Source organism: Pangasianodon hypophthalmus, chromosome 28, assembly GCF_027358585.1.
Source record: "Pangasianodon hypophthalmus isolate fPanHyp1 chromosome 28, fPanHyp1.pri, whole genome shotgun sequence".
In the NCBI taxonomy this organism is placed as follows: domain Eukaryota; kingdom Metazoa; phylum Chordata; class Actinopteri; order Siluriformes; family Pangasiidae; genus Pangasianodon; species Pangasianodon hypophthalmus.
The window spans coordinates 10,961,810-10,988,984 of record NC_069737.1 but is presented as its reverse complement, the minus strand read 5'-3'; the positions used below and the strand labels follow the sequence as shown (position 1 = coordinate 10,988,984).

At 41.1% G+C, this 27,175-nt stretch overlaps 1 protein-coding gene across 4 annotated transcripts in view; it reads left to right on the top strand.

The window, feature by feature from the left end:
- Window positions 1-1,596: 1,596 nt before the first annotated feature.
- The window catches only part of tarbp1 (TAR (HIV-1) RNA binding protein 1), a 58,845-nt gene continuing 33,266 nt past the window's right edge, over window positions 1,597-27,175 (top strand). For 2 of the 4 annotated variants that reach the window (XR_008301213.1, XM_053231144.1), the window contains exons 1-4: window positions 1,597-2,611; window positions 2,694-2,788; window positions 19,583-19,652; window positions 19,739-19,887. Coding sequence is in view for 3 of the 4 variants with exons in the window: in XM_053231144.1 (XP_053087119.1) it covers window positions 1,699-2,611; window positions 2,694-2,788; window positions 19,583-19,652; window positions 19,739-19,887 (1,227 nt within the window). In the remaining variant the exon portion in view is untranslated. The remainder of the gene's footprint in view (window positions 2,612-2,693; window positions 2,789-19,582; window positions 19,653-19,738; window positions 19,888-27,175) is intronic. The other 2 variants (XM_026942990.3, XM_026942989.3) reach the window with 1 other exon arrangement.

Here is a 27,175-nt window from a genome sequence, read left to right as displayed (position 1 = left end):
ATTCTACATTAAATAGTGCAGCAAATATGTTCAGTTCCTCTTGTTTAATTTCATGTCCTGAAACCTTTCGCCAAATGCCTGAAGGAGTTTTGTACACTCACCAGCATATTCAGATCTCATAGCAGGCTTTTGTTCTTGCAGAGTAGTTACCTTTGTGTTACCTTGCACAGTGTTACCTTTCCACTTGCACTTGCCACAGCTTTAATTTCACTTCAAATGATTTCACATCTGAAAGCAGAGAGCTGAGAAGCTGGTTAGGAGCTCCAAGGTCCCAACCAGCTTCTCAGCTCTCTGCTTTCAGATGTGAAATCATTTCAGCTCTGAGAGGTATTTGGTGATATCCACCATAAACTCCAAATCACACAGCCACTTTCTACCACTGAGTTCCACAACAGGTTTTTCCTTGCTCTCCATGAATTGTTTTACCTCTTCCCTCAGTTTGTAAAACCATGTGAGCATATTTGTGTGACTCAGCCATTGCACCTCACAATGGAAAACCAGATCTCTGTACTCCGATTCAAGCTCTCTTAGTAGTTCCTTGAACTGGCAGCTATTTAGTCCTCTCCTTTTGATCAAATTTATGGTGAAAATGACAGTTGTTAAATTGTTTAGCTTCAGGAAAAATGCACACAGACTCTTGATGTATGATGCAGTGGCATACAACTAAATCACTTGGATCATGACTGGGATGCCTCATTTCTTTTTAGACCAATGCATTCCAATTAATCCCTTCTGTTGGCCAACCAAGGCCAGGGCTCCATCTGTGGTAAGGCCACTTAACTTTTCAAATGGAAGTTCAAATTTGTTCATTGTCAAAATAACTTGCTCAAACAAATCCTCAGCTTTGGTAGTGCCATGAATGGCTTGCAAAGACAGCAATTCCTCCCTCAGCAGTTATCCCAAGCGCAAAAATTGCAAGTTGGGCAGTATTTATGTCTATTGTTGTCTGTTGAGGAAGATTGATTCCAGAAGCAAAAAACTGCATCAGAAAAATCTGCAAATAGAAAATATAAAAGCAAAATGACGGTGTACAGTCATTTTGGTGAGTGGCGTGGTGGCCCGCCATCACAATATCATAACATTAACAAACTAACGAAACTTAACTCAACATGTTTTTACAAATTAGATGGAGTTCATGCCTTCTAGGGAGGCAAAGGAGCCACATATATATATATATATATGTGTGTGTGTGTGTGTGTGTGTGTAAAACTGTGTACTTATCTGGAATTTATTAGGAATTACAGCTAATTTTTACAGAGTCCCTCCATTTTCACAGACTCAAAAGTAATTGGACAAACTAACGTAATTACAAATATAAGGATTATTTTTAATGCTTGGGTGCAAATCCTTTGAAGTGAATGACTGCCTGAAGTATGGAACCCATGGACATCAACGAATGCTGAGTTTCCTCCACTGAGATGCTTTGCCATATCTGTGTGTGTGTTTGTGTGTGTGTGTGTACTGTGAATTTCCACTGTAAATAAAAATAAATTTTGTCCTTCGTCGTTTTGTTATCGTTTTAGTCCAAGTTGACCAAATCCACACTCCAGGTCAGTGTGTGGCGGTAATGCACCCACAGCGGCTTGACAGGCACCGTAAAAACAGCAAAGATAATGAAGAAGAAGCGAATAAAGCAACGTGGGTAGCGTGTGCAATTCTCCAGCAGAGAATTACTCCATTCTCTAGATCGACTTAACTATGTCTACATTTTTAATGAAAGTTTTGGTGTCGCAATGCCATGATATCGAGTGCACGCTGGACATGTTATGCTGGCCGAGTTTTACGTGGCCTGAAGTAGAGAGGGTTGAAGCCCTTGGCTTATTTATCGGAGAGCTTGTCCTCAAGTCGCACTCCAGCGCAGAGGTTTTTAATGGGTTTAAGACCAAGGAACGTTTTGTTTGTAAAGTGCAGTCAATTATATGGGACCATTGTGTACCACTTTTGAAAATGATTTCAAGTGAAAACATTACATCGTGGGAGGAAGGTGTTACACACAGTGGTAAGAGGAAGGAGATGCTCCATGCTACTTGTGCACTTCTTATGGTATGTGTGAGGGAGTGTCAGACGGACTCCCTGGAGAAAATAGCAAGTTTTGTTTTACCTGCGTTTTCAGAAAGGGGTGACACACAGCAGTTCGATATTGACGTGGCCATAGAGGTTCTGGCAGTATTGCTCTCTGGTATTTCTGCCAATACTGCCTTAACTAAGAAATCACTGTCCTGTACACTTTGTAGTGTTAAGGACCTTTCGGACACTTTGGTCTCCAAAATCATTGTCCGTATCTGGTTCACATGTCTTAACTCATCGAACAATGAAATGCAGGCAGACATTCTCTGTTTCCTTTGGGGGGATTTACTGGATTGGTATGAGCGGGAGGGCACAGAAGTGGTGACAGCACGCCTTCTGCTATGCCTTACTGCTCTTTCTGACTTCCTCTTCTCATTGGATCAAAGGGGGCCAAACCCAGAAAAGTCACACACATTCTTCAGAGTGGTCCAAGCTGGACTTGTACACAAGGACAGCATGTCCCGCAAGAGGGCACTCTATCTACTAAATAGATGTGTCTCACTGGCAGAGGCACGTTGTGGGGATATTAATATATGTGAGACAGGTGAGGTGCTTGTTTTGTTTGTTTTTTGATCCAGATATTCTAGGTAAACTGTAGGTCAATTAACTTTGCTTCTTTCCAAAAGATTTTTTTTTCAGATGGACAGCAGAGCACAGATTAGTGCTTCATGAATTTTGGGAAGCTTATTGCCTGGTCCTGGAAACTCTTGAGGAATACCAGGTATGTAGAGTCCTCAGTATTCTCTTTTAATTATGTAGCTTTTTGATTTTTCTTTAAAGAGTAAAAACAGTATGAAGTATTTAAATTTTTTTTGTAATATTAAGCATTAATATTGACCGGCATAAATACACTATATTGCCAAAAGTTTTGGGACACCCCTCCAAATCATTGAATTCAGGTGTTCCAATCACTTCCATGGCCACAAGTGTACAAAAACCAAGCACCTAGGCATGCAGACTGCTTCTACAAACATTTGTGAAAGAATGGGTCGCTCTCAAGAGCTCAGTGAATTCAAGCGTGGTACCGTGATAGGTTGCCACCTGTGCAATAAGTCCATTCGTGAAATTTCCTCACTACTAAATATTCCACAGTCAACTGTTATATTATATTATGGTATTATAACAAAGTGGAAGCAGTTGGGGGCAACAGCAAGTCAGCCACAAAGCGGTAGGCCACGTAAAATCACAGAGCGGGGTCAGCGCATGCAGTCAATAGCTACAGACTTCCAAACTTCGTGTGGCCTTCAGATTAACTCAAGAACAGTGCATAGAGAGCTTCATGGAATGGGTTTCCATGGCCAAGCAGCTGCATCCAAGCCTTATATCACCAAGTGCAATGCAAAGCATCGGTTGCAGTGGTGTAAAGCACGCCGCCACTGGACTCTAGAGCAGTGGAGACGTGTTCTCTGGAGTGACGACTCGCGTTTCTCTGTCTGGCAATCCGATGGACGAGTCTGGGTTTGGCGGTTGCCAGGAGAACGGTACTTGCCTGACTGCATTGTGCCAAGTGTGAAGTTTGGTGGAGGGGGTATTATGGTGTGGGGTTGTTTTTCAGGGATTGGGCTTGGCCCCTTAGTTCCAGTGAAAGGAACTCTTAATGTTTCAGCATACCAAGACATTTTGGACAATTTCATGCTCCCAACTTTGTGGGAACAGTTTGGGGATGGCCCGTTCCTGTTCATGACTGCGCACCAGTGCACAAAGCAAGGTCCATAAAGACATGGATGAGCGAGTTTGGTGTGGAGGAACTTGACTGGCCTGCAAAGAGTCCTGACCTCAACTCGATAGAACACCTTTGGGATGAATTAGAGCAGAGACTGCGAGCCAGGCCTTCCTGTCCAACATAAGTGCCTGACCTCACAAATGCGCTTCTAGAAGAATGGTCAAAAATTCCAATAAACACACTCCTAAACCTTGTGGAAAGCCTTCCCAGAAGAGTTGAAGCTGTTATAGCTGCAAAGGGTGGGCCAACTCCATATTAAACCCTACGGATTAAGAATGGGATGTCGTTAAAGTTCATGTGCATGTAAAGGCATACGTCCCAAAACCTTTGCCAATATAGTGTACTATGAGTACTGCATAGCAATAAGTACTGCATAGCTGTTTTACTGAAAATGGGATCAATGTACTGTGCATTTTCCCATCATTATTGTTTGGCACCAAATAATTAATAATAAGTACTGGATAGCCATTTGATTGAAAACAAGGGTGGTCACTGACTTTATATACAGTACTGTACAGTAGTAATTTAAAGATTTTTTTTTTTACTTATCTTATTCACTGTTTGAAATGTTAGGAAATATAGACATTTTTTAAACTGCTTCTTACTCAAATTTGGTATTTAGGTTTATTTTTGATTTATTAGGTAATAATTATCTATTTATTAATTATTTGCTTTGAGGATTCCTTAAATCTCCATTGCTTTGTGTCACATAAGCACTGATCAGTTAATTATCTTTATGTATCACTTTTAATTTTTACTAAAAAAACACTTTTGTACATATAAAAAAGTTAAAACGTTTTATATTTATGAAAAAGCAAACTAACGAACCAATGTACAAATTAATTGTGTATAAATCTTTTGAATCTATAAATCAGGAAAAGAATATTTAACAGAGCAATTCATTAAAAAAAATTTGTTTAAGCCAGTGGCCTCAAGACAAGTGTATTACGTCATCACTTGAAAGTGATGTCATGACTGTCCTTGCTAATGTACTACTTTTGTACTGCCATTATCATTTTAGTACTGTGTCTGGGTAGGAATGTGCAACTGTTGCACAAGAATATCACCATATATAAATGTTTAGAGTTCTCTATGCACGTAACAATAAACTTGAAACTAATGCTAACTGTAGTTAACAAAGTTGAACTTTACTCTACGGGCTACCGAAGGTCCTGGAGAGAGAGATTTGTGTACGTAGACAGGAATGGGGGCCGACTCAAGGAGTAAAAATCAAATTCATTCAAATGTTGTTGAACTCTACCTACCTAACTATTAAAGACCTAATGTTGACTAATCAAGCCTAATCTTCCCTACTGCTCCCTTAACAAGTCTGTTTAGAACAGATTATGATTGTATTTATTTATTGTATGCACTTATTGATGCTATCTGATGTACATGTATCTGGTGTACATTGCAGTGCTAATGAACAGATGACATGAAATAACAGCAAGCTGTATGTATTTTAAGATAAATAAGCAAAGCAGACTGCAAAGTGTACTCTGAAAATATCAAGAGGATGAGCTAGGGAATCGTCCTACAATACATAAAAAAAATATGTTAAACATAATATTCAGCGCTAGGAGTTCATTGCACACAGCAGCAAAAGCTGACTAGGAGAGAGAGACTTCTATAGACAACGCTAGGTGAGTGAAAACAACACGCAATGTGGTTCTTGATGATCAGCCACTCAGTTTTTGACAGTGTGGGATTCTGATGCATTGAAAACAAAAATATACTTACATGGCAGCGGGGGCATGGTCGAGCATCAGCTGTGGATGGAGAAGAGCTGGGATGAACTCAAAGCTATGCTCAACATGGGAGTCATCGAGGAGTCCCAGAGTGATTGGAGCAACCCAGTGGTCTTGGTGTCCAAGGCCAATGGGTCGGTCTGTTTTTGTGTGGCCTTTAGGAAAGTCAACATTGTGTCTAAATTTGATGCGTACCCAATGCCATGCATTAATGAACTGCTTGATTGGTTAGGAACAGTTCGCTTTTATTCGACACTGGACTTAACCAGGGGGTATTGGCAGATTCCCTTGACTCCAATAGCTCTAGAAAAAACAGCCTTTTCTGTTCCATTTGGGTTACACCAGTTTGTAACCCTTGGGGTTATTTGGAGCACCAGCAATGTTTTAACATCTCATGGACAGAATACTCCACCCGTACTTTGCAGTTATTAAGGATAGGCTATATTGAGTTATGCAGGACACTCAAACCAGTGGAGAGATGACCCAGTTGTTGGTATTGAAGAGCCATAGGGAACTCTGGTCAGCTCATCATAATCCCATGGCTGGGCATTTGGGGCAGGATAAAACACTAAACTGTATCATGGCTCGTTTCTATTGATGTTGTGTGGCATGCCATGAATGTCAGCTGATGAATCCACTGACTACACAAACAGCACCATTGCACCCGCTTCCATTGATTAAGGTCCCCTTCGAAAGAATTGGTATGGACCTCTTCGGGCCATTAGAACGGACTGCAAGAGGGCATCACTTTGTTATTTTTTGTGAACTACCTGGAAGCTGTGCCTGTTATCTCCTGAGTTGGGATCCCGAAAGAGATCCTGACTGACCAGGCCATGTGCTTTTCATGCACTCTTCGCATACTGTACAAACTATTGGGATTAAATCAATTCACACTGGTCTTTTCCATCCACAGACGGAGGGACTTTCTAACAGCAAAAACGTTACAATACATTGCGTTCGTTCTGCCTTCTCTCTATCTGCAGCTGATGCTCGACCACACCCCCACTGCCATAGATATATAGAAGCTTTTCTCCAAAGTGAAACAAAACCTGCTTCATTGCAACTCCACTCGAACCAAGGTAACTAATAGCTAGCTAATGCACTTCATTTAAAATTAACTTGCTGATGTTTTGAAGAATGAGACTAGTAACACCCACATGCTCACTTTTCATGGCCACTACCTAAAGTGGGGAAGCATAATCGGAGCTAAATATTAGCTAAATAAATGTTAATTAATGCCTTTGATTAATACTAAAGGCCAAAGCACACCCAGACATTTCATGTGAAGACCACACTCAATTTCATTTTATTTCAATTTCATTTTTTCACTCAATCACGTGAGTGAAGTGTAAGATCTCTACAAAGCCACTGAAATCACATAACCACAATATATAAGCTGTGCACTTTTAAATAAAGTAATAATGACTGAACTAATTTAATGTAATAATGACTGTGCAAACTGTAACTGGCAGAACGCAACAGACAAATAGACTTGGTAGTGAGTGACAGTTAGCAAAGTGACTTGTTTCTTCTTTTGCTTTTTTTTGGCAGCTTTACATCCAGTCATCATGTATTAGTGCCCTCTTAATGACAGTTTAGCAAAAACTTTACAGTAGTTAGTAAACGGGACAGTTTGCTCAGCGTGGTTGAGAGAGGGCACCAAGTAGCTCTCAAACTAGGATTATTCTATTAATTATTAAACATTAAACAGTTAGTATCTTTTATAACAAAAGATTTTCAGAAATGTACATTTACAGAATGGTCCATTGCCCAAATAGTATCTTGACACTTGTAATCCTATGATCTTATGACCACAGGATAAAAAATATTATTTGGGTGGTGGACCATTCTCAGCACAGCTGTGACATAGTAGTGTATTTGCAGCTGCTATAAGAGTTTAGGTGTTTTCAGGTGCCAACTTGTCCACCAAACCAAACATATCCCATTCAGCAGTAGTGCTGTTGTCAGAAACTGACATGGATGAAAACAAGTTTTACTTGAAAAATAGGCACATGATTTAATAGGTAATCTGACCAGGCTGTTTACAGTTTAGTTTAAGTAGGTGTTCATAAATCATGAGCAAGAGCAGCAAGAGCAAGAAACCTTTATTAAGTGACAATGGATAGTGGGAATATACAGGCATGGAGCACTTTATTAGGAACATCTGCACAACTACTCATTCATGCTATTATCTAATCAGCCAATGATGTGACAGCAGTGCAGTGCATAAAATCATGCAGATACGGGCCAGCAGCATTCGGTCATGTTCACATCAACCATCAGAATGGGGAAAAAATGTGACAGCAGTGATTTTGACGTGGCATGATTGTTGGTGCAAGACAGGCTGGTTTGAGTATTTCTATAAGTGCTGGTCTCCTGAGATTTTCACACACAGTAGTCTCTGTAGTTTACTCAGAATGGTGCAATAAATAAAAAACATCCAGTGAGTGGCAGTTCTGCAGAGGGAAATGCCTTGTTAATGAGCAAGGTCAACAGAGAATGGCCAGACTGGTTTGAGCTGACAGAAAGGCTACAGTAACACAGATAACTACTTTATACAATTGAGACGAGCGAAAAAGCATCTCGGAATGCACAGCACATCCAACCTTGAGGCGGATGGGCTACAACAGCAGCAGATCACGTTGAGTTCCACTTCTATCAGCCAAGAACAGAAAGCTGAGGCTGCAGTGGGCACAGGCTTACCAAAACTGGACAGTTGAAGACTGGAAAAACCATTCCTGAACAATTTTTGCACTGTGGAAGGGCCTATTAAGGTAACAAACCTAAGGTTTCCCAGCAGAATATTGCCAAGAGGATCACACTGCCTCCGCCAGCTTGCCTTCTTCCAATAGTGCATCCTGGTGCCATCTCTTCGCCAGGTATCCGCGCACACACCCGGCCATCCACATGGTGTAAAAGAAAATGTGATTCATCGGACCAGGCCACCTTCTTCCATTGCTCCATGGTACAGTTCTGATGCTCATGTGCCCATTGAAGGCACATTCAGCAGTGGACAGGTGTCAACGTGGGCACTCTGACCAGTCTTTGGCTACGCAGCCCCTGTACGCAGGTGCTCATCCATAAGCTAGAGAGGGTTAGCGAGAGTGAGAGCAGCATGGTTTCAGTACGGGAAAGTCTGGATGCCTTAGGCAATCCCCCAACTCTGGCATTAGAGCCCGCACAGCGGGGCAAATTTAGTGACATCTTGGCAGCATAATCACAAAGCCAAAGTTAGTGCTGAAGTTTGCAAATTGGAGCATGACTCCTCTCCGCTTCACATGTGTAACAGGTTTGCTCTTTTCGGTTAAGCACCCACTGAGAAGCCTGAAAGAGATCTGGTTTTAGGAAACTCTATCTTATGGCACATGAAATTAGCTAGGCCTTTAGCGGCACCAGCAACACTTGTTGGGTGTATATGGGGAGCCAGGGAACCAGACATAGCAGGCAATCTTACGGTCTTAGGCAAGCATGGGTTTTCAAAGATAGTATTAATGTAGGAGCTAATGAGGTAGGTCTTTGTCAGTCAAAGGGTACTAAGGGTAACGTTGTAGAGATAAATTAAGTAAATTAGAGAAGGTGATGTCTCTTTGATTTTCAACAAAGTACCTCCATTTTCAGGGGCTCAAAGGTATTTGGACAAGGTGACATAATTTTAATATGTCATGGATGAAAATCCTTTGCAGTCAATGACTGCCTGAAGTCTGGAGACATCACCAAATTTCCTCCTAAGAGTTTCCTCCCTGGAGATGCTTTGCCAGGCCTTCACTGCAGCCACCTTCAGTTGCTGCTTGTTTGTGGGTCTTTCTGCTTTCAGTCTTGTCTTCAGTAAGTGAAAAGCATGCTCTATTGGGTTGAGATCAGGCGACTGACTTGGCCATTGAAAAATATTCCATTTCTTTGCCTTCAAAAAGTCTTGAGATGCTTTCGCAGTATGTTTAGGGTCATTATTCACCTGCACTGTGAAGCGGCGTCCTATCAGTTTTTGTAGCATTTGGCTGAATATGAGCAGAGAGTATAGCCCTATACACCTCAGAATTCATCTTGCTACTTCTGTCAGCAGTCACATCATCAGTAAACACCAGTGAGCCCGTTCCATTGGCAGCCACACATGCCCATGCCATAACACTTCCTCCACCATGTTTGACACATGATGTGGTATACTTTGGATCATGAGCTGTTCCTTTCTTTCACCATACTTCTCTCTTCCCATCATTCTGGTACAAGTTAATCTTGGTTCCATCAGTCCAAAGAATCTTATTCCAGAACATAGGAGGCTTTTTTAGATGTTTTCTGGCAAAGTCTAATCTGGCTTTCCTGTTCTTGAGTGTTACCAGTGGTTTGCACCTTGTCGTAAACCCTCTGTATTTACATTGATGAAGGCGTCTCTTGATTGTAGATTTTGACAATGATACGCCTACCTTCTCCAGAGTATTCTTGACTTCTGTTGATGTTGTGAAGAGGTTTTTTTCCACCAAGTTAAGGATTCTGTGATCCACCACTTTAGTTGTCTTCTGTGGCCAGGCCTTTGGATGTTGAGCTCACCAGTGCTTTCTTTCTTTTTAAGAATGTACCCAACTGTTGATTTGGCCACACCTAAGGTTTTTCTATCTCTCTTATAGATTTATGTTGTTTTTTTCAACCTAATGATGGCTTCCTTCACTTGCATTGAGATCTCCTTGGACTTCATATTGGTAGCTCTAGTCGAACAGCTGCCAAATGCCAACTCAAGACCTGATATCAACTCCAGACCTTTTATCTGCTTCATTTGTCTTGAAGTAACGAGGGAATGGACCGCACCTGGTCAATTAACTTCTTGTCAGTCAATTGTCCAAATACCTTTGAGCCCCTGAAAATGGAAGTACTTTGCTTAAAATGGCTGTAATTCCTAAATGGCAAATTCATATTTTTGTGGAACCTCTTAAAATAAAGCTGAAAGTCTACACCTTGATCACATTGTTTTATTTCAAATCCATTGCGGTGGTGTATAAAGGCAAAAACTCCATCATTGTCCAAATACTTCCGGACCTAACTGTAGGTCACAGTAGGTTATGGTCACTGAACTGCTGGATGTGCAGGTGGTGCTCTGAAAATTATGTGGGATTTATTGCTAATTGGAGTAATAGAGACCTTAATAGAGTTTGTGGACAATACAACAGTGGTAGGTCTCATCAGCAGCAATGATGAGACAAACTACAGAAATGAGGTGCAACAACTGGCCATATGGTGCACCAACAACAATCTCTCTCTCTAAACATAGAGAAGACAAAGGAGATTGTTGTCGACTTTCGGAGAGCACACACACCCAGCACCCTCCTCTGATCAACAGTGCTGCTGTGGAGAGGGTGAGCAGCACCAAGTTTCTGGGTGTGCACATAACAGAGGACCTCTCCTGGACCATCAACACTGCATCTCTGGCTAAGAAAGCACAACAATGCCTCTATTTCCTCCGCAAACTGAGAAGAGCCAGAGTCCCGACACCCATCATGTACTCATTCTACCGTGGCACCATTGAAAGTATCGTGGCCTTAAGAGTCACCGAACTGTAACTGCACACACACGCACCCCAAATCACACAAATGCACAAGCCACTTTTACTTCTGCTGCTCTCTCTGTTGCACTACAATGTAACCAGGTCCACTTCCACAAATGCTGCTCGCTCTTGTTTTGCACTAAAATGTAAATATCTACACACTCACATGTGCCGTCAATGTCTATAGTGTACGTAATGTATTTTATTTTATTGTATTCTATTTTATTTTACTTTTTTTTAATTACTTGTCTTATGCTGGTTTCTCACACCATGGGTCTGAGGGAAATGAAATTTCAATCCTCTGTGTGTCCTGTACATATTTACAGAATTGACAATAAAGTTGACTTTGACTTAATAGAACATACCAAAAATAATCCTAGATTCTTATTTAATACTGTAGCAATATTTACTAGAAATAAGACCAACACAGAAGCATACACACTATCAGTATGTAGTAGCAGTACATTTAGGAATTATTTCAATGACAAAATTTTAAATATTAGGCAAAAAATTCAGACTATTAAATTAAAGCCAGACAGTTTGATAACTAAATGACAATATAAACACATCAGATCAGCAATTGGACTGCTTTACTCCCCTTTGAGAGACCAAACTTATTTCATTAATTTCCTCATCTAAATCATCAACTTGTGTACAAGATCCATCACCTACACATTTCTTCAAACAGGTACTATCATAAGCGGTTGAACCTCTTCTAAAAAAGTCCTTTAAACTACCAGTTATAAAACCCCTGATTAAAAAACCCTACTCTGACCCTTATCAGCTGTCCAACTATAGGTCAATATCAAACCTCCCTTTTATCTCCAAGATCCTAGAAAAAGTTGCTCATGCTGCATAGGAATAACATTCATGAAATTTTTCAGTCAGGATTTAGGCCTCATCACAGTACAGACACAGCGCTAGTTAAAGCGGTAAATGACCTACTACTGGCCTCAGATCAGGGTTGTCTCCTTGCTTGTGTTGCTTGACCTTAGTGTAGCTTTTGACACAACAGATCATAAAATTCCTCTAGATAGATTAGAAAATGTTGTTGGAGTTAAGGGAATGGCTCTCTCTCAGCTCAGGTCTTATTTGACTGTTATCAGTGTGTAAACGTAACTGGTAAGTTCTCTATGCATACCAACATAAAGTTTGGTGTTCCACAAGGCTCTGTTCTAGGCAGACTCCTCTTTTCTCTGTATATCCTACCTCTGGGTACAATTATTCATAAACATGGTAGTTGCTTCCCTGTTATGCTGATGACACACAGTTGTATGTTTAGCAAAGCCAAATGAGAGACACCAGCTTAATAAAGTTGAGGAAAGTGCAAAGGGCATTGGATACTGGATGCTAAGTAACTTCCTCCTACTTAATTCTGGCAAGTCAGAATTACTTCTACTAGGACCATGGGTATCTAAAAGCAAACTTTCTGATTACATGGTAACTCTGGATGGCCTTTCAGTTGCATCACATGCAGCAGTAAAATACCTTCATGGATTATTGACTCCAGTCTCTGATTTGAAGCTCATGTAGATAGTATTTCTAGGATAGCCTTCTGACATCTTAGAAGTATTGCTAAGATAAGAAATATGTCACTATATGATGCAGAAAAACTAGTTCATGCTTTTGTTACATCAGTAACAAAATGCTCAGTAGGTTCATAAACAAACTCTAGTTAGTCCAGAATGCAGCAGCCAGAGTCCTTTAGTATAACCAGAAAATATGACATCACCCCTATCTTGGTTCCCAGTAAAATTTCATATTGATTATGAAACATTACTGCTGACTTGTAAAGCATTGAATGGCCTTGTGCCTGAGCGAACTTTTGGTCTTTTATGATCCACTATGCCTGCTTTGATCAAAAAGTGCAGGCTGTTTGTTGGTACCTTGAATAATGAAGGCTACAGCATGAGGCAGAGGATTTTCTTACAAAGCTACACAGTTATGTAACAGCCTTCCAATTAGTGTTCATGACTCTCACAGTCTCAGTATAGGCTGAAAACCTGTTTGTTTAGTCAAGCCTTTTGTCTTTTTTTCATTGTGGATGGTACCACACAGACACCCATAAGATGGCTGTGAGTGGTCTTTCTTGGATGGCCTTAAGACAGCAATTGCTAAGAACAGTTTACACTCGGATCTCCATCATTGACAATTGATAACTTCAGTTTAATTCAAGAAGCTTAAACTAAAACCTGAATAATACTCATATTCATGTTCCTTTTAACACACTTAGCACTGCTTTACATTACAGTATACAGTTATAGAAGACTGATTTATAATCACACCATCTGGTGTCATTTAGATGGGGATGGGTACCCTTTTGAGTCTGGTTCCTTTCAAGGTTTCTTCCCTTTGTCACTTCAGAGAGTTTCAGCCACCAGTGCCTCTGGCTTGCTCATTAGGGATAAATTTAAATTAAAATTTTATATCCTGAATGTCCTGTTTAATCCTAAATGTGCTTTGTGACAATGTCCATTGCTAAAAGTGCTATACAAATAAAATTGAACTGAAAAATGGAAATGCTTCTCCCTAATAATTCTATGGCCGGGCATTTAGCTCAGGATAAGACATTAACTGTCTCATGTTTTAACAGGATAAAACTGTCTCATGGCCTGTTTCTATTGACTGGGCATTGCAGGTGGTATGGCTCGTGTCGCGAATGTCAGCTGGTGAATCCGCTGGCCACCCCAAAAGTGCCATCGTTCCTCCTTCCTTTGTTTGAGGTCTCCTTTGAAAGAATTGGTGTGGACCTTGTTAAGCAATTAGAATGGAGTACATGAGTGTATCTCTTTGTGTTAGTGGACGAAGCAGTGTAATACCTGAAAGCGTTGGCTCTTTGAGGCTCTGGAGTTGCAGAGGCGGTCTTCCGGGTTATCTCCTGAGTCTGAACAGGGCACGTCTTTCATGTTATGGACACTTTTACTGTATGAATTACTGGGGATTAAATCAATTCATTTACCAGGAATTTACCATCGACAAACAGATGGACTGCATGAGCGATTTAATCAGATGCTTAAGAAAATAATTTGTAAGTTTGTGCACAATATTGTCAAGTCAAGTGGAGTTTACTGTCATTTCACCATATGCAAGTACATAGTGAAACGAAACAACGTTTCTCCAGGACCAAGGTGCTACATAAGAAACACAGAACAACACAGAACTACAAGGGACTACATAATTTATACATAAAGTGCACAAGTGCAAACATGTGCAGACAGCACAAAACAGTACAAGACAGTACAGTGACTACTGGGACAGACAATGAGCATAGTAAGTCCCAGTGCAGTGCCGACCAGTACACAGTTCTGTTTAAAGTGAACCTAGTGACAATAGTGCAAATAGTACAAGAGTACAAAACAAGTAGCTGAAATAGTGTATACATAAGTGTAAACATAAGAGTAGCAGCCTATGAACAGTATAATATAATGAGTAATGTAGCAGCATAAACATGTGCAAAAACTTGCAAATAAATTGCAGAGAGGATGCTCAGTTGTGTGTATATATTGGTATGTGTGTGTTTATTCCAGTTTTCAGTCCAGTTTTTCGAATGCTTCGGTACCGTTTTCCAGACGGCAGGAGGGTGAAGAGTGTGTGGGGTCATCCACAATGGAATAATTATTTGCAGTATGAGAGGTCCTGCATGCCTCCACAGGGTTCTCTCCATTTGAATTACTCTATATGTGCAAGCCCTGAGGAAACTGGGAGGAGGGACCATCACAGAGTAAAACCGAATGTGAACACCACAGTTTGATGCCCACGGGAGTAGTTGTATGCAGCCGCCCCTACCATTTGCTCGAAAAGAAAAAAAAACAGGTGTTTTGGAAAGAGGTTATGACCATGTTTGATATGGGTATAATCAAGGAGTCCCACAGTGACTGGTCCAGCCTGGTGGTCCTGTTTACCAAGGCTAATGGGTCAGTCCAGTTTTAAACTGCTCGATTGACTAGGTGCAGCTCCCTTTTTTTGGGCGTGGGCGAGCACCATTTGTGAATGGAGTGTAGAGTCTGGGAGAAGGAGTGAGGTCTGTGAGGTTCTTTTTGCTCAGTATGGGTGTGGCTGGAAGAGAGATAAACAAGAGAACACGTGGAATTAACTGAGCTGTGAGGTAGCAGAAACGTGTGCGTGTGTATCTTTTTTGTTATTTCCTGAACGTGGTGCTGAAAGCGCCCTGGTACACTGATAGAGAAAATAAAAGATAAAGTTCAATTCACACTCTCCAAAGCCTGCCTCTTGTGTCCTCATTTCTCTACACACCTACCTAGGGTTCTACCGGGTGTGATTGGTCAGGTGTCCACATACTTTTGGCCATATATTGTAAATCATTATTCCCCCATAATTGCATACTATGAATTCAAACAGTATTAAGTGTGTTGAAAGAATGTCCATTATGAGCATCTTAGTTTTATTATAGCAGCAGTTTCTAAGTAGAAGTCTACCATATATAGGAAAGATTATTCACTAAAGAAAGAGTAAGCTTTAGGCATAAACTATTTTTGGGAAGTGCGAACTTTAGGGTATCTGTGTGGGATTATCCACCATTGGGGTAGGCGATATGATGATTTTAGATTGTGAATGATTAAAATGTCTCCATTTTAATCCAAGACATCACAAGTACCTTGATCCTAAATACATTTGTCGGTTGCTCTGAAAACAATCAGAATGGCATCCAAAGTTGTTGTATGAACTAGAAGTTACTCTATTAGCTGGTCCAGCTTGCATTTTCTCTGACAGACAACAGAACAAATCAATAATAGTCAAGAGCAGACACGTCCCAAACCTCAAAAGAAAGCACCCCAAAGAATGTGCCACAAGCCAGACAACACAGGGACCACAAATGCAAGAACACCACAGCCAAAAATGGAGCTGAATCAAGCTGCAAAAAAAGATATTACTTATGAGAAATCAAGTAAGCATTGGAAAGACCTCATTAATGCCATGACATTTTACGTGAACAAGGATATAATACCCATTATATAATATTCAATATATCCTTAATATAATGGTTAAATCTGTCAACAAAAAAAAACAAAAAACCAAGGGTGCTAGAACAACTACTAAAAATCGTTGGTCATTGTGACTTACTGTGTCGCAAATATTTTTCTAACACCACCATTCCTCACCTGTACAAAGAATGCAGAGAGAAGTGCAGTAAAGACCAAAAACAATGAAACATGAATAGCTCATTTTAAAGTGGTAGATAAAAGCGTAAACCAACCCTGCTAAAGTATTCCATGTTTAAACATATTTAAATATTCACTTGCTTGTCAATCACCTTTCCATTTTTTGCAGTATTAAATGCTGAAGGCTTTAGCAGAGGTGATATACTTTTTAACATAATTAAATACTTCATTACACTTTGGTATATAGCCAGTACTAAGGGAAGCGGTTATTATTTTTAACTTGCTTCTAGTATTTCCTTTAGAAAATATGTACAGTTGAAGTCAAAAGTTTACATACCCCTTTCAGAATCTGCAAAATGTTTATTATTTTACCAAAATAAGAGGGATCATACAAAATGCATGTTATTGTTTATTTAGTGCTGACCTGAATAAGATATTTCATGTAAAAGATGTTTACATATAGTCCACAAGAGAAAATAATAGTTGAATTTATAAAAATGACCCCATTCAAAAGTTTACATACCCTTGATTCTTAATACTGTGTTGTTACCTGAATGATCCACAGCTGTTTTTTTGTTTACTGATAGTTGTTCAAGAGTCCATTGTTTGTCCTGAACAGTTAAACTGCCTCATTATACCATGGTGGTGGTTTTTCTCTCCTTGATTATTTTTACATTTTTTTTTTAAATGTGTGTGAAACATGATCCTAAAGTCTATAAGGTGAAAGTCTATAAAGCCTATCAAGATCAAATGTGCTGGCTGTGCATTTGGTATGATTTTAATTATTGCTGATTAGGCTACTATAATGAATGACTAGACATTTCTGAGAATTTCTACACTTTTATATTTAGCTCTGTGAACAGACACAGTGTCAAAATGGTCGAACCTGAAAAGCCTCCAGCGCACTCCTGCTTTTATGTTCAGTCTTGTATAATCTGGAAACTGACATAAAAAACTTGGCCAGGATACAAATATTGGGTTTGGATTTGTTACTGTGCTATGCCAAACTTTTCAGTGGTAAGAACTAAATGGCCAGCTGACCACTTGTAGTTGGCCTACAGAGTAAACTGTTGGACGACACAGTGAATGTTGGTATGAACGTTGATGCTCTACTCCATCTACAGAAATTACTGCACCTCTGAGGATTCATAGGTCAAGATCCTGAAATTTGCTGATGACACCACAGTCATCGGCCTCATCCAGGATGGTGACAGGCAGTCTGCATACTGGCAGGAGGTGGACCGGCTCTCACTCTGGTGCAGACATGACCTGGACTTAAACTCCGCAAGACAGTGAAGATGACAGTGGACTTCTTCACAAAAAAAAAAAAAGACCCTACTCCTCTTTCTCCACTCACAGTCCACGGTTACACTGTGTCCAGCAATGAACCCTTTAAATTCCTTGGCGCCACCATCTGCAAGGGCTTGAAGTGGGACCGCCATCACCAAGAAAGCACAGCAGAGGCTATACTTGCTCTGCCAGCTGAGGAAGCACAACCTGCCCAAGGAGCTTCTCTACCAGTTCTACAGGGCTACCATCGAGTCCATACTGTGCTCTGGTTACCGTCTGGTTCAGCTCTGCCACCCAAGTGCAGATTTCAAAGGGTAGTAAGGTCAGCAGAGCACATTATCGGGACCAACCTGCCCTCCTTCTAGGATCTGTACATGTCCTCTGTCAGGAAACAGGCTGGAAGAATTATTAAAGATCCCTCACTCCCTGCACATAGCCTGTTCAGACTCCTACCCTCTCAGACAAATAAGGACAAGAATTTCCAGACACCATATTTTTTCCCAGCAGATATAAAGATTATAAACACCCTCCCATAAACCTCAATTCATTCCTTGTTTATTACATTTACACTACACCCTTTTTCCTTTTTTGTACAAGTTCATACTCACGTGGAATACCAATACAATGTGCAATATATTTATTTAATGTGGAATACATCTACTGTTTTCTAGCAAACTGGGCAATCACTGCACTGTAATATCACTTTACTGTCATGCGCCAGTGTTAACTGTTTTGTATGAGTGCTTTTTAAGAATGTCGTATGTTTGCGTTCTGTGTGAGTGGTCATTAGATTATGTCATGTTTGCAATGTAAACTGTCCTGTGGTAGCTGTCATTAGGTTTTTGTATTTCTCTTTGCTTGTTTTTGTGGGTGTAAGCATGCATTGTAGGACCACTATAAACCGGCAACAAATTTCTTGTATACTTGGCCAATAAAGTTGATTCTGATTCTGAACTCTACTAGCACTTTGACCCCCTGGAACATTTATGAGGATCTTGGTTTTTACACTGCAGCTCTGCTTTCAATACAGTAATCCCAGAGCTACTGGATAAGAAGCTCAGTCAGTTCAATCTACCTGTCTTCATCTGCAAATGAATCACTGACTTTCTATCAGATAGGAAACAGTATGTGTGATTGGGTTAAACATGTCAAACTCTTTGATTCTTGGCACTGATTCTTTACAGTGCTGTGTCTTTTCTTCATGCTCTTCTTCTTGTACATAAATGACTGTGTCTCTGGTCACCCTTTAGTCAAACTGCAGGTTTGCAGATGACACCACCCTGACTGGCATCATATCCATCAATGCCAACTTGATGCAGCCAGAACAGTACAGTTCACTTAAAAGTACAGAACAGTGCTCTCCCAACCAACATTTATTATAAATGGGTCAGTTGTTAGTACAACTGTGACATTTATGACTCTGGAAATTATACTGTCACGTCCTTTATTGGGACATCACTTCTGTTACAGAAAAAGGCCCAGCAGACTTTATTCTTCTTCTGACAACTAAAGAAATTCTGTCTCCTAATGGCAATACATACAGTTCTACACAGCCTTTACTGACTCTATCTTAGCATTATCTATAACTTTTTTGTTAGGATTCTGCCTCTGCTCAAGCCAGGGACAGGCATTAGTGTATAGTGTGCATCATCTGTGCCTCTGAAAAGATCATCAACTCACCATGTATCCAGGAACTGTACATGCCAGGGGTAAAGAAGCAAGCAAGAAGCATAAAAGCTGACCCTTCCAATCACAGTCACCATTTTTCAGAAACTACCTGTTGGCAAATGCTTTCACACTACTAAAGCCAAAACATGCCTTAACAGTTGGACTCCCTAATTAGCTCTAACTAGACTCCAGTAAAAAGATTCTGAGTGGGGAAACAGTTTTGCTCCTGTCTGGCACTCTGAAGTTTATAACTTTATGTAATTTTTTGTGTCATGCTCCTTTATTATTGTGTTGCACCATGGGCCTGGAGAAACTTTTTTTTGAGTTTTTATGAATATAATATAAAAATAAATATAAACCTTTGTGATTATAATTGTATTATTTAGACATACTTTGTGAAATCTTAGTGTTTAATAATTTCAACTCTTATGTTTAGATTCATGTGATTCGACCTGTACTATGCCGAATTGACATGCTTGTCAAAACAACTTCAATAGATACTCAAGGTGAGTAACATTTATTTTCGCCAAATTGGATCGGTCTGCACGTTCTTAGCAGTTTACTTCCTGATTCCTTGGTACTCTGTATGCAGGCAGTGGACTGGTCCATCCATCCTGGGTACTGTGTGTCTATCAACGCATGTTCCACAGTGAGAACAAGGCTGTAATAAAGGAGGGTGTCACTCATCTGTTGGGACTACAAATGCTTCAGCAACCTGCTTTTGCCATTGCTTTCTCCCAGGTAAATCCTACATTCTTAATGACTTATTAGTGGCTGTCAAACTGATGCAGATTAATTGAAGGGCTTGGCAGTAGTACATTTAATTAGATATTTAATTAAGATAATGGTGGATAAATTAGTAAATTGAGGGGATAGAAGCATTGTCTACTAAAGTACAATGCATCAGAAGATTGCTTCAAGTGATTGGATGTAAGGATGATTTTGGGATTTGTCCCTTTTAGAAGAAAAATGCTATAGTCTGGTACTTGAGAAACATTAAAAGGCGCTGGGTGCCTTAGTGATACTAAGGTCTTATGTATACTTCTGTGTTAAAGCATATTTGCATATTTGTGCACAAAAGCACACTCGCACTCTCCCAAAAGCTAACAGTGTTGTTTGTATCGCTGGTGCTGCGTGTCAAACAGCTTTCAGATAAATACTGATTGTTTAAGGTGGGTTTGTGTGGTCTTCATGTATTTTGTTTCTGTCAAAAAATGTTTAGCACAGGTCGGAGTGCACAGTAGCTAAAACTCAGACCAGGGGTTATAGAGACAACGATCAGGTGCATAGAGAGGTTGACTCAAGCTTGCTGGATATAACAGCATTTGAAATATAAAAATACAGAGTTCAACAGCACCTTCTTTAGTCACTATCCAGCTGTCCTGAGTTCTCTAGCTACCATTTCACAACTTTACAAATTCTGCACCAAGGATTCATTAGCTATTATTAAATTATTTATCATTCACATGGTTACCACCAAATTAAAGAAAGAATAAATGCCTTTAGTTGGTCAGCAAGAAAAAAGCTGAAACTCCTTCAGTCCTGAATCCTTTTTGTCTTCTAATATGGTATTAGACTCTTTCACTGTCTTACAGTGCCATGAAAAAGTATTTTTAAACAAATGATTTCATTTATTGAAGGAAAAAACTGGCAGGTCTGATGAAAGATAGTCAGTTGCGTCATCGACCAGCATTATCAGTCTGGCAACACTATTCGGGGATCTGTAGATGATGCAGTTATGGACGATAGGGCTCCACAGTCAAAGGAGTCAGATGAGGCAGCACCAGTCATATAGAGGTACTTGCTAGGTACAGCCAGTGCCAGCTCTGCATGGGAGTTCCCATCCAGGTAGCCTGCATGATGGGGCAGCAATGTAGTCTTGCAGTTGCTGAGATGAGGCGGACCACGTCTTGGTTCAAGTTGAATTGATACAGTCAGGGTGGAATTGGTGGGAGGAAACAAGCCTATGGGCTTCAGTGGCAAAGTGTTGGCTGTCTGGATCAACTGTTAGGCTGTCTGGATCAACTGGTTCAGGAACAAGGCTCTTTGGTTGGCTACTTTTGCGAACAAGCTGCAAAGAAGCTCAGCAGGGGGGATTGGGTTCAACTAGACACACCCAGGCTTGACTACTGCCAGTCCTGTTGAATGTAAACATCACTGAAACAGAACCTCTCCAGCAATGTGAAGTAGGCTAAAAGGTCTCAGCAAGCAGTGCACTATACTGTGATTAAAAGAAATTCTGGAGGTGAGGGAAAGTTATTGAAATCAGTCTGGAAACGGCTACAAAAGCATTTCTAAGGCTCTGGGACTCCAGCGAAGCACACTGAAAGCCAAGAAAACTTGGTACAGTGGTGAATCTTCCCAGAAGTGGCCGGCCCACCAAAATATTTACAAAAGTGCATTGAGGACTCATCCAGGAAGCTACAAAAGGACCCAGATGAACATCAAGTCAAGTAGGTTTTACTGTTATCCCTCTATATAACATGTATTCATTGGAATGAAATATTGTTTCTCCAGTTCCATCGTGCAACACACAGCAGTACACAGGACTACATAAAGTGCAAATACACAACAGTGTGAGGTGAGTGCAGGACAATGAACACACAGAACCGAACAATGAATACACTGGACAGTAAATACACAGAACATGGGCTGTAAACTGTAAACTATTTAGTAGTGTAGCAGCAATAAGTGTATCTGAAGTGTAGCGTTCTATAGAGTGTCTGATGCAGCTTTGTAAAGTGCGGTGTGCAGTGGTATTGAGTCCTACTGGGTTAGGTGTTTGACCCAGGTGAGCAATGGGAGGCAGCAGGGTGTTGAGTGATCTAACTGCCTCGGGAAAGAAACTGTTGCAGAGTCTGCTGGTGGTGGCACGGATGTTCCTGTACCTTCTGTCAGATGTCCGGAGAGAAGAGTCCATGGGATGGGTGAGAGGGGTCATCCGCAATACTGGTGGCTTTGAGGATGCAGCCTTTGTTCTAAGAGAGATCACAATGATCTTTTCAGCTGTTCTCACAATCAGCTGTATGCTCTTGCTGTCAGAGGCTGTGGGGTTCCCGTACCATGCTTTGACTCAGGTGGTCAGGACATTCTATATTGTTCAGACTCTGCAGAAATTGGAAGTGCTGCTGGGACTTCTTGGCTAGTCAGGTGGTGTTGAGAGTCCCGGAGAGGTCCTTTGTCATGTGCACACCAAGAAACTTGGAGCTTTTGACTCTCTCCACAGTTGTTTCTTTGATTTGATTTGCAGGTCCCCCTGAAGTTCACTATCCATATTGGTCAAAAATGCATATACAGAAGGTATTATTTTTGATAAACTGATATATGATTCAAAAGTTCGCATGTTAGTCTGACAGATCATCTACCTATCTATCAACAGAATATCTACCTTGTTTGATTGGAGAGAAATTTCCTTTGGATTGATCTCACTCATCTTCACTGTGTTGTATTTTATATTTTTTAATTTGGGCTAACAAGCTGTCAGTCAGATTATTATATTCAAGATTCAAGTCTAGATTATTAATGAATTACGTATGTAAACATACTGCAGAATAGGGGAAATGTCTGCATAAGCAAAAACAAGAACATTCTGTGAGTTCTCATAATCAAGAAAAATGTTCCCAAAACATGTAGAAACTGAACGCCATGAATTTCAGAACTTTTAGAAATGAGGTACCCACAAGAGAAATTTACATAATGAGAAACTGGTACATTTCAAGCATATTTTACAGAATGGTCTTATAATCAGTAAGAAATGCTCCATAAACATTAAGTAAACAGGCACAAATAACAGTTTCAATGTTGAAGGAACATTCTTCGATAGTAACATATTTACTTCGGATGGGTCCTAATTAACATGAATCCAAAGAGCATCGCTCACCTTTTCACCAGCAGCTCCCTTTGATCCGGTAACACCAGGTAAGCCCTATAGAAACAAATGGGTAATGTTTTCAATTTTTTTCATACATTTTAAACGATATTTGAAAGTGAATCATTCAATCCCCCATTTCCAACTAAGCATAAATACTGGGGCAAGTTTAAAGAACCTTAAAAATGTTACGTTAGCATATTGTTGCATACCTTTTAAAAAAACTTTTTCACTAGTTGTCTTCGTTGGAAAATGTATGGTGTGAGTTTTATTAGAGCAAATCCATAATTCATTGTTAGTTTGTAACGTGTGCCAACACAGGCAGGCACAGAATAATGGACTTCGTAGTAATCTGAATAAAGAGACAGGAGACAAAATCTTAAAATTTTTCCATTGGTCCATCAGTGCGTCCATCCAAGATTCTCGTTACCGTGATCTCAAGAAAGAGTGGTTGAATGTTTGTAGGATTTATATGGAAATATTATATAACCATCAGATTAACTGATTAGATTTTGGAATTGATCTAAACAGGATAAAGGTCACAGCAAAGTCAAACATCAGAATTTTTTTTTCAATAACTTCCTTACTGTTTGAAGTATATTTTAAGGGTATTTCTGGAATACAGATACTAGATTTGTTGGTGGCGTAGACTTGATGGCATCTCTTTCGATGCAATTCTACTAGTTCCTTCAAAAAATTAATTAAATTTAAAAACTATGGGTTGTGTTTCATGTTGTTCTTGTCATATTACATTTTGTATGAGAATCTGAAAGTGTTTAGTGTGACATATGCAACAGTAGAGAATATAAGGAGGGGGGCTAATTTTCATTTCAGTGTACTTAAATGGCACATTCTTACTTTTTTCCTCCGCTAATTGGCTGCAGCTTTTGCCAGTCACCATATAATCAGACATATTATGACATGATGACTTTTCTTAGCTGGTGTATGACATACGATTTACAAATTTCCTATGAATTCCAACCTGACAACTTTGACACATCTCTGACCGTGAATTACTATTACAGGAATGTGGGGATGACTCACAGCAGCATGGGAACATAATAGTATTAAGAATTTGAGTATATAAGACTTGCTGCTGCTATGTTGGCAAAGGGAGATTCAGAAAGTAACTGAATATATTTATATTTAAATATTCAAAACAACATAATTAAAAGAAGTATTCAGAATTTACTGAAATTATATTAAAAATATATATTAAATTTTTAAAAATATGTTAAATATATATTGTATTAAAAATATACAGTGGATATAAAAAGTCTACATATCCCTGTTAGAATTGCAGGTTTTTTTGTTGTAAAAAAAATTAAACCAAGTTAAATCATGTCACATCTTTTTCCACATTTAATGTGATTTAGCAGCCAACAAAATTCAAGTGAAAAATAAATAGTAATGTTTTTGGCGGGGGGAGAAAAAGAAAAAACTAACAATAACCTGGCTTCACAAGTGTCCACAACCTTATATAATGGGACATGTGACTGTGCTCAGAATTAACCAATCAGATTCAGATGCACGTTCAAAACTTATCATACACGTGTCTTCAATGAAGTGATTCTGATCACCACCTCTTGTATTCTTCACAATCTGTCTGGGCTATGGGGTAGGGTGGCTAGTCATTTTTTAGAAAAACAATCCAATAAAGCCTAACTCACCCCAAACCATGTGGCAAAATAGGTTATGGTCTGATGAGACCAAGGGTAGAACCTATTGAGCAAAATTTTAAAAGATGTGTTTGGCACAAAAACAAGACAGCTCATCACACAAAAAACACAATGCTCATGGTGAAGCATTGTGGTGGCAGCATCATTCTATGGGGCTAAAAAGGAGAGAGACTAGCGCCTCGAGAGAACTCTATCCAGCACAGAGCCGCGTGTGTGCGAATGTGTGTGCGAATGTGTGTGCGAATGTGTGTGCGGGCTTGAGTGAAATAAACCACTGAAAGCAGAAGTGAAATTGAAGAATAAAAAGTCTGAGTTGCTCCCAAGCCTGCCTCCTGCTTCCTCATTTCCTCCCGAACCCTTAAGATTTGCGACACTGCTGCCGAAACCCGGGAGTTGAGGAAGACGCCATCATGGTGTCCTCACCACTGGCCGGCATCACGTCCCTCTCCAGCCTCCACCAGACCCAGCATCAGGCCCCCCTCCAGCTGTGCCGAGATCAGGAGCAGCGAATCAAAGAGCTGTTCGGCACCCAGGCAGCGGATGAGCAGGTGCTCCAGGGCCTGTCGGTATCCCAGCCGCGGACCTGGCAACCACAGTGGCCACGCCCCACATCAGCCTCACGAAGATGGGACCGCAGGATGATCCAGAAGCATTTCTGGAGCTGTATGAGTGCTCCGCAGTGGTGTGGGGCTGGCCCCAGGGTCAGTGTGTGGCCCGCCTGTTACCGCTCCTGACTAGGGAAGCCCAACTCGTGGCCCAGCAGCTGCCGGTCACCGACATACTGGTCTACCTGGACCTGAAACAGGCGCTTTTGCAATGGATCGGCCACACCCCAGAACATCGCCGTCAGCGCTTCCATACACTGACCTTCTGTGAGGTCAGCCACCCATTTGCATTCGCCCAGAAGCTCCAGGACACCTGCCAGAGGGAGCTGCTGGCCAAGGGACATGGCGCAGAGGATGTGATCAACCTCATGGTACTGGAACAGTTCGTCACCTGACTTCTGGAAGAGACGGCGGAGTGGGTCCAGTGCCACCGACCGGTGTGGCTTGAAGAGGCAATCCAGCTGGCAGAGGACCACATGGTGGCGTATCCGTGGGCAGGTGAGACCCTCCCTTCTCCTTCTCTGTCGCTCTCGTGTCTCTCCCCCTCCGGCGTTGGTCCGGATCCCCGACGTGCCGCAGGCCGCCCTGATTAATCAGGGGCGTACGGCATACCGGTGAGTGTTCACAGGGGGTACATACCACGCACTGGTGGATTCGGGCTGTAACACGACCTCAGTTCACCAAATGCTTGGTTCAAGGTGAGGCATTGGGAAAGGCACGTTTGGTGAAGATGGTGTGTGTGTATGGGGATGTTTACAAATATCCCCTAGTGCCTGTCATTATTCACTTCCGGGAGCAAAAATATAGAGTAGAGGCGGCGGTTAGTCCTCGCCTCACCCATCCAAGCGTTAGCAAGAGAAATGTTTGTGGATGGGTCCTGCAGTAGTGAAAGATGGTGTGGGATGTGCACAGCATTGGCTGGGGAGGCGGGGCTGGGGCCATCGATGTCAGCTCCACGTCAGGGGGACATTGAGAGCAGGGGGAGCACTGCTCCTCCCCTCTTGCTCCTTGGAGCAGTTGCGTGATGAGAGCCTCAGGCACACCTTTGACTAAGTGAGAGTAATTGATGGTCAGCGAATTCAGCCCAATGCTGCACACTCCCTCCCCTGTTTTTCGATTACTAAGGATAGGTTATATCAAGTGACGCAGGACACTCAAACACAGGAGGATTCGACCCAGTTGTTGGTTCTGAAGAGCCGTTGGGAATTATTATTCCAGTTGGGTCACCATAATCCGATGCACATGGGACAGGATGCACATGGGACAGGATAAGACACTGGACCGTATCATGGCCCGCTTCTGTTGGCTGGGCATTCGCAGCGATGTTCGCAGGTGTTGCATTGACATGTCACGAATGTCAGCTGTTGAATCTGCTGGCCACCCCAAAAGCACCCTTGCACCCACTCCCATTAATCGAGGTCCCCTTCGAAAGAATTGGCATGGACCACTTCGGGCCATTAGCTCGAACTGCATGAGGGCATCGCTTTGTATTGGTTCTAGTGGATTATGCACGGTCGGTGGATGTGATACACGGAAGCAGTGCCTCTGTGCAACATCTCCGCACGTAATGTTGTGGAGGCACTTTTCCATGTTATCTCCTGAGTCGGGCTCCCGAAAGAGATCCTGACTGATCAGGGCATGTCGTTTATGTCACGAACACTATGCAAGCTTTACGAGTTGTTGTGGATTAAATTGATTCGCACCAGCATCTATCATCCACAGACGGATGGACTGGTGGAATGATTCAATCAAAGGTTGAAAAACATGATTCGAAAGTTCGTTCACGACAATGCACGAAATTGGGATAAGTGGCTAGAGCCCCTGTTATTTGCAGTGTGTGAGGTCCCGCAAGCCTCCACAGGGTTTTCCCTGTTCGA